The sequence below is a fragment of the Lissotriton helveticus genome, chromosome 8 (genome assembly GCF_964261635.1).
Source record: "Lissotriton helveticus chromosome 8, aLisHel1.1, whole genome shotgun sequence".
Lineage (NCBI taxonomy): Eukaryota > Metazoa > Chordata > Amphibia > Caudata > Salamandridae > Lissotriton > Lissotriton helveticus.
Window position 1 is genome coordinate 1,263,984,125 of NC_136069.1, and position 12,289 is coordinate 1,263,996,413.

The window sequence follows — 12,289 nt, forward strand, 5'->3', positions numbered from 1 at the left end:
TAGGTATAGTGAAGGTACCTCAGATGTTTTTCTTACCTCTGGGTCACCTTGGACGACCAACTTAAATGGGGGCCGCTCAAACAAAGGAAGACGGGGGACTTGGCGCGGGTGAACGCGGCCATTTTTAATTTTGCCTCCAAACTGGTTAACAGACCCATTGCTGCTCTGTTGAATATCTACCAGGCAAGGAGTGTAGCTACAGCCTCCTATGGGAGTGAAATATGGGGGCACATTGTCACTGACGCTATCAGGTAGCTGAGAAATCCTTTTTAAAGCGCATGTTAGGTGTTCGCCGTGGCCTGTCTAATTTGGTGGTACACGAGGAATTAGCGGTGCCCTATTTAAGTGATACCCTGGCATTTCGTCCTTTAATTTTCTGGATAAAAATTTGGTTGAATGAGGGATTAACGCTCAGCCAGCTGATTTTAAAAGTGTATGACCCTGGATCTAGCTCTCAACATACCCTGACTCAGTTATATCAATAGCAGTTTAAAAAATTAGGATGAGTTGAACTTTATACTAACCCTGATCTAATAACCTATAAGTACGTGGGGATAACAAGGGAGTCCTTTAGCAGTTTAAAGAAACTGGAAAGGGAGGAGCTGGTTGTGGAAACCTAGTGTCTGCAAATTCTTTATGCTAAAGACAACACCATCAGCCGAGCCTTATCTCCTGTTTTTTTTTAATCTGTTTATGAACGGTTTTTATTGACCAGATTTCGTTTTGATCACTTTCACCTCCTGCTTGCCTTTCCTAGGGGGTGCAGTAGAGGCCAGCTGTTAACATCCTGTGGCTGTGACGGAGAGTCTCCACAGGATTTGCTACGTTTTGTTTGTTTTGTAAATTTTACGAGGTTCCTAGGAATTCTTTTTTAGTTTCTATTTTAAAGACAATGAATTTTATCCAGGATCGCCCATCTCTCCTGTATCTACAACTGCTGAAGGACGAATGTATTTTTTTCGTCGTTGGTTATTTGAAATCTGTGGTGAAGTCCAGGGCTTGTCCTGATTAATGTGATGAGGGCCAGGGTTTATGATTATTTTTAAGACCTATATGCGTCTGTAAACTGGGATCATTTTTTGGGGAACCCAGTCTTAAAGGGGCGATCACTTGTTCCTGAACTGTATTTCTTGATGTCACTAGTTACTTGGGGTCACGATGTAACATATTTTTACCATGTTAAATGGTGTTGGCACCTTAAAAATTTAGAATCCTTTATGTACTGTTAACTTTTATGTTACAGTCCACCATGGGATAGCCTACGATACACTGTGTTGATATTTTAGGAAATTATAACCTTTTAATATATTGTCAACTTTTATGGTTTTATATCTCTAAAACCGAATAAAGTTGATTTGAATTGATTTGTGTGGGGTAATGGGTAAGAACTTTGATGCCGGCTTAAAAGGTGTTTTTGCTTCGCCCCATTACTCTAGTTGTTCTTTATCTGCTAGTGCATGTTCCTCAATTGGTGTATTTAGACCCAGATGTTCATTTTGTAATGCCATTAATTCCTTTACTAGTGTCAGGTCAGATACTTGTAGTCCTGTTTGATGAGCAGGAACTGTTCCTATGGGACTGGGCATAGTATGTTTTGGTTCTCTATTAGCATGACTTTCATAAATATTTGTTTTCTGATGAATTTGTGCACCTCTAATGGTTTTTGACCATTATGGAATTAACTTTCGGGGCAAAAAGATAGATCCCCGGCCAAGATTTGTTCAATGTCAGTGGCATGAGATTCACTATGGTGCGTTCAATGTCTTTCTGTTGTTTTTTTCCCTCCATTTCCGTTGTTTTAGTTTATTTTCTTGTGGCTTGCTGTCTATTTGGTTTGTCGCCTTTTGCGCCTCTGGGTTTTGAAGTTCTTGGGCGTAGTGTTAGGCGGCGATCCTGCCGTAAAAAATGACCAATTCCTCAATCAGAGTGGCTCTGCCGCTATGTTGCTTCTTGAGCCACCTTGTTTATTGGACACATTGTCAGTGTCCAAATCTAAACTGAGCTCAGTTTCAGTGTCTGTAGCACTTCTTTCCTGTTGCGACCTATTAGTGTTGATCAGCCGCTGTCGCTTTAGATTATCAAATCTTCGAGCAAAGGTGAAGATTTTCCCTTGTTTATTGTCAATTCTATCTCGCAGAATTATCTGCGCTTTGCGTGCCTTTATTGTTTCCTCATGCTTCTTAAGGCGTTAAATACCCATTGCAAACTGCCTCAAGCTATTCTATTTGTTTTTGTAATTCGATTCGATCCATTTCTGCATTTTTCACCAGAATATGTTTAGTCCCCCAGCACACCCAAGTAATTTAATACAAAATATACACAAAAATCAATTTATGCATTTCATTTTTGGAATAGATGTTGCAGCATCGTTCATTGAGCTGTTTCTTTCACACCCTTTACTAATTATAAATATGTTGGTAAGCACATTCTGTGTTCAAGATCTGTTGAAATCCCAGTAGACACTTTGTGGCTTCATGCGTTTCCTCCCACCTCTTTTGCACGCCTTCTCTAACAGCTTCCCCTTTGTGGTTAGAGAGAGTGGTTGTGCTAACTTTTACGAGATTGTCATAATACAATCCTGACCTAGTTTAAATAGCAAAATGTTTGCATAATGTTTTCCTAATAGAATTAGGAGCTTTAGTGATACCTTGTACTATTGCTTAGCTATTATATAAAAAATGCAGTCATGTGGTCTGCCTTAATGAAATGCACATGAGATGTCAAGTAGTCTCCGTGTAGCAAATTTACAATTTCTTGCTTTCTGAGATTATTACCACCAGGTTTAGAGAGTGTTGTAGTCCTAAACGATTTGGTGTCCATTTCATTTTAAAAGCTTTTTTGTACAAACAAACCTAATGTAGTATTTACCGAATTTTTATAGAAATTGCTCCACCAATGTAGCTACCCGACACAATGCTCATAGGAGAGGCTGAAGACTTCAGTTGCTTCACGGTTAGGTGGTCAGAAAGCTTTCACCCTTTTTTTTTTTTTCTTCAATGTCTTTGCCTGCTTCCTTTCAACGTAGCTAATATTTTTTGAGGTGGTTGGTCCACTGCAGTTATTTCACTGCTGTGAGCTCGACCGGTTACTTTTGATCACTCTAAGACTATTTTCTAGATTGTCCATTTAACTGTGATTTCACGATGCCCAAATTGTGTTTTAACCAAATTCCTGATCTGTGTCATAATGCTTAGAATGTGTCTGCTTAGGACTTCCTTTTAACCTTCCAGAACTGCTGTTCATAGCCTTCCTTCTAGTTGTGTATGTTTCACAACCATGTGATAGTAAATCGTGTTAATGTTTTTTGTCTTTAGGTTTACACCAGATTTCACTGCCTCCAGAGTCATTCGTGAATTGAAGTTTGTTACTACTGGTGGCTCTGAGTTTGTATTCATCTTGAATTCATCCCTTCCATATCACATGTTGGCAACCTGTGCAGAGGCTTTGCCCCGTCCAAACTGGGAACTGGCACTGTACATAATCATCTCAGGAATAATGAGGTATTGTTTGTTTGACGAAAGCTTAAAATTAACTTTTAAAGGTTTGCTTTAGCAGTGGACTGTAGTCGTAGCTGCACCACAGTTTCAAATAGAGTTGTGTTTAGCATTACTTATTGCTGCACCAAGAATCTAGGAAACCTTTTCCCAATCAGGGAGGCGGTTTTTCAAAACGAGAATGCCACAAAAACATAGCGACAGGACTGCTTCGTCTTTAGTGGATTTGCCCTTTAGTGTGAAATTATGCAGAAAAAGTGTGTTTCTCACAAAATTTTTCTGTAATTTGTAGCCATGAAAATGTATGTAATTACTGTTAACATTTTATCGCTCAGTGAATAAAAACCCATACGGTGGGCTTGAGTCTCTTTATTTTTTATTGGACTGTGATGATGTAAAAATGATTACGGATCACAACCATCTTTGCTTTTGCTAAAATCTAGATACTATTGTAGTGATTGCCATTTTATGTGGTAGTGCGGTCTAGCAACTTTATATTTGTGTATAGACGAGTCACTATAACATATTCTTGACTGCGTGAAGGAAGACCTCTATTTGCTTTCTCTCTGGCTATTATGCGTTATGTAGAGTTTATGTAAAAGTGTCTACAATGCTTATTAATGTCTTTGATTAGAAGTGAAGTTGGGGGCTCACAGTATACATTAACCATCATAACTTAAGTGAGGAAATCCAAGCTTCATCCTTAGCCTTAAATATGGAGTAGGAAACAAGATCTCTGTTTCATATATTGGCAAGATCAGCAAATTTTGGTGTAATAGTCAAACTGACTGAACCAATAACTGCGCAGAGCGAGTATGAGTGCTGCAAGACTCCCCTCTTGTATTCATATTTTTCTAGCTAGTGTTAAATACTGCTATAGTAGGTTTGGTTTGTTGAATTATAGCTATAGGTAATTCAATACCAATTCAGAGTACTTGACCTGAAGTCTTCAGAATATTGACCTAATGTTTGGTGGCAGTGGTAGCATTTTTCTTAATAGCTGGGATGGCTCTCTTCTGGGTAATTGTGACAGCAGATTCCTGATACTCTTTTCAGCCTTGACTGACTTATTAGTCACTCCCTAATCTGACTCCTGAAAGAGTTCCATAGTATACCAGTGCTGCCATCCCTGATTTCCTGCTAACCTGCATAATTAGAGTTCAGTGTCCTACAAGGCTGTAGAATAATTGAAGGAGGTCATCCCTCTGTAATTGCAACGCCCCTTGCTTTCTCTTAATCGCTCCACTCCCACACCGATCAGCTTAGATTTCTAACTGCCAATGTGGCAGTCAGATATTTGTGGTTGCAAGAGATAGGTGAAAGCCATAAGTGCATCATTCAAGAAGTTTTATGTGTGGAAAATCGCAATTCAGGAAACTAATTACAGAATACAATATTGTAGAGACTTCTAGCCATGGATTCCTTACCTTCGAATTATCCCCATGCATCAGACAGGATAAGGAAATTTTGGAGCAGTACCCTAGTGCACCGGAAGGTGGTGTCGTTTGGCTCTGCATCTGCGTTGTCTGTACTGATGTGTCGTACGGGGCACATGTAGAGCTACCCATCATTCACTCTTTTGTTGACTGCCTATTTTGACTTTTTGTCTACCACTTTTTTAAGATCTACTTTCCTTCTTGTGTGACCGGATATCCCCCAAGAAACCAACTGGTTTCAAACCATGTGGTGCCCGTCACCCCCCTCCCTGCCCCCCCCGCCTCCCAATCAACTTGGTCTCTCTGTGGTACCTTGAGAAGGACCATAACTTAAACACCTGTGAGGATTGCCTGTCCATGCACTCAAAGGCACTGGGGGAGCTCACCATGAAGCACCCCACCGTCAGACGATCCCACTTTAATCAAGATCACAATCGCATGGAAGATCTCTGGAACACTCGTGGAGCCACACCCGGTGGTCATCATCACCGTCGAACTAATCATCAGATAAGTCACATAAAAAAGAAGAAAACTAAGAATCCGAAGAGGTCTTATACTTTTTCGTGTCCTTCTAAATCCTCGGACGAACCAGGGTCGACTCTGCACTTCCCCGATTTCGCTGGAGCGACCAGTGCCCGATTTGTAAAGGTGTATGCGGCCCTGAATCCCATAATTGGTGACCTGACTCCTCTGGAGCGACTTCAGGCACAATGGATTCGGGAGGGAGGGACCCCTACTGGATTCCCCCCCCAGTAGGGCCCCATGGTTCCAGTGGATCCATGGATCTGGAGCGGTGTGGCCAGCTAGGCAAAGACCTTCTCTAGTGCCCGCTCCTCTACCGCTGGCGCCATCAACACTATCCCCATCATCTTTGACTCCAACACAGAAAGCAGGATCAGCGTTGTATGATGCTGGTCCCCGGCCGTCTGGAGCCATGCCTTTTGAGTCAGTCAGTGCCTTTTGTCTTTGACCGGCCTGGTACAGTGGTCAAATAGGAGGGGTGTGGCAACCCTGATGAACAGCACCAGCCATTGGATGATTCCGCGGACACCTGATATGAGGATCTGGAGGATCCCAGTGCGTTAAATACTTCACCTGACACTGGCCTGGTCTTCCCTCCTAATGTGAATATGGTGGAGGGGGCCTTTAACGCTATGGTGGTGCTTAACGCAGCTGAGGTTTTGGTCCTTCAGTTACCCTCAGTGGCAGTCAAGACTAATGTCTTGACAGAGGTGCTTGCGCCAGAGATAGCTCTTCCAAACCCTTTCTCCCCTTTAATGAATCCTTCACTGACGTCCTCCTTGTGGCCTGGTCCAAGCCCTGCACAGGGGCTCCTGTGCACAGGTCGATTGCCTTCCACAACCTCCCATGCTCCAGGGGACCCTAGTTTCCTCACCCATCAGCCCACTCCAGAGAGCTTGGTGTTCCCATGAGGCACAGGGTCAAGGCTGATTTGCAAATGGCCATGTCTGAACTGGGGTGGTGTGGAGTGCAAAATAACGATGGATTTAGGCCCAGATCTATTTACTGGGGTGAATGTATGACATTGTTCTGCATTCTGTCCATCAACTGTTGGTTTTGCATTTGTCACACCGAGTGGGATGGGTATGCTCAGACGTGAGTCCCATGCTCTCCACACCACTGGAGTCACGCTATCCTGGCTGAAGATGGCTGACAGCCAGAAACCGGTCCTAGGATGCTTGATTTCGGTCCAGGAAAGATATGGCTTGGCAGTTCGGGCTGGACTGTTCCCATGAGGCACAGGGTTAAAGCTCATTTACATATGGCCATGTCTGTACTGGGCTGGTGTGGAGTGCAAAATAACGATGGATTTAGGCCCAGATCTCTGTACTGGGGTGAATGTATGACATTGTTCTGCATTCTGTCCATCAACTGTTGGTTTAGCATCAGGAACAGGTCATGGTTGCTTTTCCCGCTATTGACTGGTGGTCAAAAAAGAGACCTCCGTCCTATACTTGCCCTGCCCCTTCTCAATTTTTTCCTCAAACAGGAGGAATTCTAAATGCTCATGGTCACTCAAGTTCTGTCTGCTCTGGATCCGACAGACCGGATGGTTGTGTGTGTGCGTGGGGGGGGAAGGGATGTTAGCTACGGTTCACAGTGGCCTAGGAGCACTTTCAATTCGCCATGCTCAACTTTGGCCTCATCAGCTCCCCTCTGGTGTTCACCAAGGGTGATGGCGATGGTTGCAGCACACCTGCAGCGGTCTGGGGTTCCGGTATTCCCCTACCTCGACAGTTGGCAGTTAAAGGTTGGCTTGCCCCAAGAAGTCCTCTCTGACCTCCAGACTGCGGGGACCTTCTTGCACTCGCTGGGGTTCACTATCAATATGCCAAAATCACACCTGATTGCCTCTCAAACGCTCCCTTTAATCAGAGCTGTTCCGGACACTGCATTTTTGGGCTGGGCCTCCCATACGGTAAGTCCAAGACATTCGGGATATTATACTGATGTTTCATTCTCTATTCTGGGTTTCGTTGAGACAGACTCTGAGACTGTTGGGCATCCTGCTATTGAAGCATACCCATTGGCATATGCGGGCTCTGCAGTTGGACTTTAAGTTCCACTGGGCGCAGCATCAGGGCAATCTCTTAGACAGGGCCCAAATCTCGGTGGGAACTGCAACAGATTTGCAGTGGTGGCTAGCGAACCATGCTTTGATTAGCGGCAGACCCCTCTCCCCACCCCAGCCAGAACTGATGGTAGTGACAGATGTGTCACTCCTGGGTTGGGGCATTCATCTGAGGGAGGTGGAGATAAGAGGACTCTGGTCTCAGACGGAGTCCTGGCTCCACCAAAACTTGTTGGAGCTTCGAGTTGTTTGCTTGTCATTTAAGGCCTTTCTACCCCCATCAAGGTTAGGCTAGTGCAGTTGTTCACAGACAACACCACCACCACCACCATGTGGTACTGCAACTAGCAAGGCGGGTTGGGTTGTACACTCTGTCAGGAGGCTCTGCATCTCTGGACATGGCTGGAACACCTGAGCTACACCTATGGGGATTCAACACCTGCAGACTCTATACTAGGGCAGATGATCTTAACCGTCGATGCCTATCTGATCACAACTGTTGTCTCCATTCAGAGGTGGTGCAAGGTCTTTTTCAAGAGTGGGGAGAGCATTGGTTAGATCTCTCTGCCGCAGCAGAGAAGGTGCAATTCCATTAGTCTTGTGTGCTGAAGTTTCCAAGATGGCTCTCGCTCTGAGACGCCTTTCGACTTGAGTGGAGCTTTGGCCTCCTGTGTGCCTTTTTGCCAGTATAACTCCTGCTCAGAGTTTTCAGGACCGTGCCCAAGTTATTCTTGTGGCTCCGGATTGAGCACGAAAAGTCTGGTATTGCGGACTGTTGCGTAAGGGCACCGGTCCTCTGGTTAAACTGCCTCTTTGGGAGGATGTTCTGTCGCACCAACAGAGGAGGATCTTGTACCTGAACCTCCACATCTTCTCACCCTTCTCCTTCATGCTTGAAGATTGATCGGCAACAACTGACAACCTTTGACCATCCTCCTGCAGTCTGTGATGTTACTTAGGCAGCAAGTCGTCCCTCCATCAAGATGGTATACACCTGCCACAGGACAAATTTGTGGCAAGGTGTGTATCCAGGAGCATTGATTCCCTCTCTGCTCTACTTTCTCAAGTCTTATTATTTCTTCTTTCTTTGACCTAGCAGTGGTCTGCTCTGGGCTCAGTTAAGAGCTATCTTTCAGCCATCTCTCCATTTGTGCAGTTGACAAACCAGCCAACTTTATTTAAGTCTCCTGCTGTGACGAGATTTCTCCGGACACATGCCTGTTCCTTCCAAAGATAGTCACTCCTTTTCATACAGGCCAGACCATCACCCGGCCTACCTTTTTTACCCTGCCTCATCCTTTTAAGGAAGAGGAGAAACTCCACCTTCTGGACCCAAAAAGAGCATGGTCGTTCTACCTTGACCGCACAAAAGGCTTCAGTGTGGATGATAAACTGTTCATAGGATACATCAGGGCCAAGAAATGGAAGGCTGTGGAGAAACGAACCATCTTCTGATGGATAGTGGTCTGCTTAACGATCTGCTACAGATTTGCCAAGAAGCAACCTGAGGGCTTGCTTGATCATTCTGCTAGAGCCAAAACTGCGACCACTTTGTTAGCATTCAAAATTCTTGTCCTGTACATCTGTCAGGCTGCAACATGGACTTCCTTGCACACGTTTACTAAGCAATACTGCCTGGGTAGTCCGTTCCATCTGGATGGGGATTTTGCATGTTCGGTCCTACAGGGCTGTCTAGTCTGAATTGGGTTTGCAGACCCGAATCAGGGGAGAGACATTGCTTGGTAATCTAATATTAGGTAAGGGATCTGCAGCTAGTAGTCTCTATCAGATGAACAAGTTACTTACCTTTGGTAATACCTTATCTGGTAGAGACTCCATCTAGCCACAGATTCCTTACCGACTCTCCCAACCTCCCCTCTCTGAAACCTGATTAAAGGATTATGGTTTCCCTTGAAAAGGGCCCTATAGACCCCACCAGTGGCCAGTATTCATTGTGGCTCCATGCTCCTGGTGTTGAGAGTCCTGAAAATGAACTGACATCCTCGCGTCGAGGTGGTGCATATCTATATACAGCTTGCATCACTTCCAGAGCTGATGCGGAGCAGAATACCACCACCTACTGGCGGGCAGAGATGCTGCTCGAAAATGTCCGTATCCAGTCTGACAATTGAAGATACTACTAGGTTAAGGAATCATAGAGCAATAGAGTACTGTGAGGTGCTGCACTTTTCTGAAGACCTTTAATGGGTGTTACTTTTTCCCCCCTGTGCCTTTCACGTTGCTAATTCTCTAGAGGACATAGAACACAGAGCAAATTAGAGTTTTGCAATCTTGTTCTATGTTTTGGGATGTCTGAAGTGTAGAGACTATTGACATGTGAAATTTTCCTTTTCTGGAACTTTGTTAGGGGTTCCCTAATTGAATACCATAACAAAAGTGTTTTCAAATACACTCCTGTATCATCAAATCAAGTAGTTAAAAAATGTGTAGTGATTGTTTTATATGAAGTTCTGAAAAAAAATAAAACTATAGTTTCCTTTTCTTGGATGAGCATTTTAAGAAGTCCATATTTTGAATATACTGGTATACCTGTTGACTTAGTACAGCAAAAAGCAAGCTGTAACTTTGGGATGATTCTTTTCTGCACGGGATAACATTTTATTTTTAAACTTCTTAAGAAAAAGGCACACATGAAGCTGACCGGAAGAATTGATATAAACGATAACCATTAACTGGCTTAAAGAAAACAAGTTGATTTTGTTGCATGTCCCCAGTGTGTTAATATAATAAAATTTAAGTTGATGCTTAATAAACACCAAAATAATTGATGCAATACATCAGCCCATAATTTGAGAGTGGGGAAGGGTTAACGTTCATTTAATTGGTATTGTATTGTATTGTATTGTAATTGCATTTATATAGCGCTTACTACCCCTGACGAGGCGTCGAAGCGCTTTTTCGGCGGGTAGCACGCTACTCCGGGACCCACAGAGGATTAGTGTTGAATTAGTATAGTGAAACATGCAAGTACATTTTAAGTGGTGGATAGGTTAGTCAGTTATTTGGATTTGGAATTATAGCAGAAGGATAGATGAAATATGAGGTAATTTCAGTGGTGTATATTAGTCTGTTACTTGGAGTGAGAAGGTAAGCGGATGGATAAAAGGAGAAGAAAGATTTGCATTCATATAGCACTTGTTACCCCTGATGGGTGTTGAAGCGCTTTTTGGCGAGTAGCACGCCACTCCGGAACCCATAAAGGATTAGTGTTGAAAATTAGTATAGTATAAATATGAAGTAATTTGAGTTGTAGATATGTTATTCAGTTATTTGGGCAGTATATTAGTATAGTTGAATATGGAACATGGAATTTGAGAAGTGAACATGTTAGTCTGTTAATTTTTATAGAAAAAAAGGATAGTGGAGGGATAAAAGAGTGAAGGGTTTTTTTTTTAATGAGAATAAGGGCAGCATTTCTGTCCCTAGTCCCGATCAGTCTCGAACAGGCCCAAACAGGCAACTACCCTTGTCCTCTCTGCCCTTAACAGGCCCAAACAGGCAACTACCCTTGTCCTCTCTGCCCTTAACAGGCCCAAACAGGCAACTACCCTTGTCCTCTCCACCCTTAGCCTCGACGCCCGGGCTGAGACGCCCTAAGCCTGGGCTTTTTTGTAGCCCTAGTAATCAGGTGACCCCTTCAGCCAATGGGAACCCTAGCCCTAACATTATCCAATCACAACATTAGCCCTAACTTCTAGAACCAATAGGAGACCAAGTCAAGTCAAAATCTTTATTCGATTGTAAACATTACAATCATAAAAGAACAGTTCATCAACAAACAATTAAAAACAGTCCGGATAATTCATTTATAAAGCACACGTTTCTTCAGACAATGTAAAAGACAGAAGCAACAGGCAGCATAAACAATTTAAAAGTATATAAATAATTTCTATACAATAAAAAATTAAAAATGCCAAAGGCATTAGCAGCATAATTGTCCCTCCATACTTTTCCTGAAGGTGATTGCACTTTATTTGTCTGTAGTTTCCTGAAACTAGCAATCGCATTTCAATAATTGAAGGTAATAAAGTGCTGGTTTTATCTGTGCAAAATTCAGTTTTTTAAGGCAAGGCTTTAAGTATAGCTGCCGGGGTGTTATATAATAAGGACAGAAAAATAAAAAGTGTGCCAGGTCTTGCGGAGACTTTCCGTCGCAGCCGTAAGCTGGCAACACCTCACCCCGATGAGCCCCACTTGGTACTGCCAGTAGGAGATGAAACAGGTCAAAACGGAACCTTGTTAACAGATAACGTTCATAGCCGGTCATAGGCCATGATAGATATGGTTCCGTTTGTAGACAGGTTTTAAGTAAAACATGTTTCCTTACACTGTCCTTCTGCAACTCAACCTCCTCCCTGACAGTATATCTGGTTGTCATCATAGCATTTTTTACAAAAATAACATCAGATTTGGTAATGAGATTTGGGGTTAAAAACAGATCTGGCCGGCCGATTGCAATCAGGCAATCATTTATATACTTCAGCCATGGAACTTTAAACCTTCCATCCAATGTTAAGGCTTCTTTTAGTATTTCGTGAGTGAGGGGTATGTCCTTGTTAAGCCAGCAATTCAGCCAGCACAATACGGGGTTCATTGCTATTCTGTCACTTAGATAGGGTACACCCAACTCCTCATGTACCGAGAAGTTTCCAGTTCCCCTTGGCAGTCTCAGTATTTTCTTCAGGAAGTTATTTTCTGTGACCTCCAGGTCCTTCATCTTGTTGTAACCCCAGAGCTCACTTCCG

At 43.3% G+C, this 12,289-nt stretch overlaps 1 protein-coding gene across 1 annotated transcript in view; it reads left to right on the forward strand.

The window, feature by feature from the left end:
• Window positions 1-12,289, forward strand: part of TMEM131 (transmembrane protein 131) — a 1,081,228-nt gene that overhangs the window by 762,598 nt on the left and 306,341 nt on the right. The window contains exon 29 of the mRNA XM_078658243.1: window positions 3,315-3,500. Coding sequence (XP_078514369.1) covers window positions 3,315-3,500 — 186 coding nt within the window. The remainder of the gene's footprint in view (window positions 1-3,314; window positions 3,501-12,289) is intronic.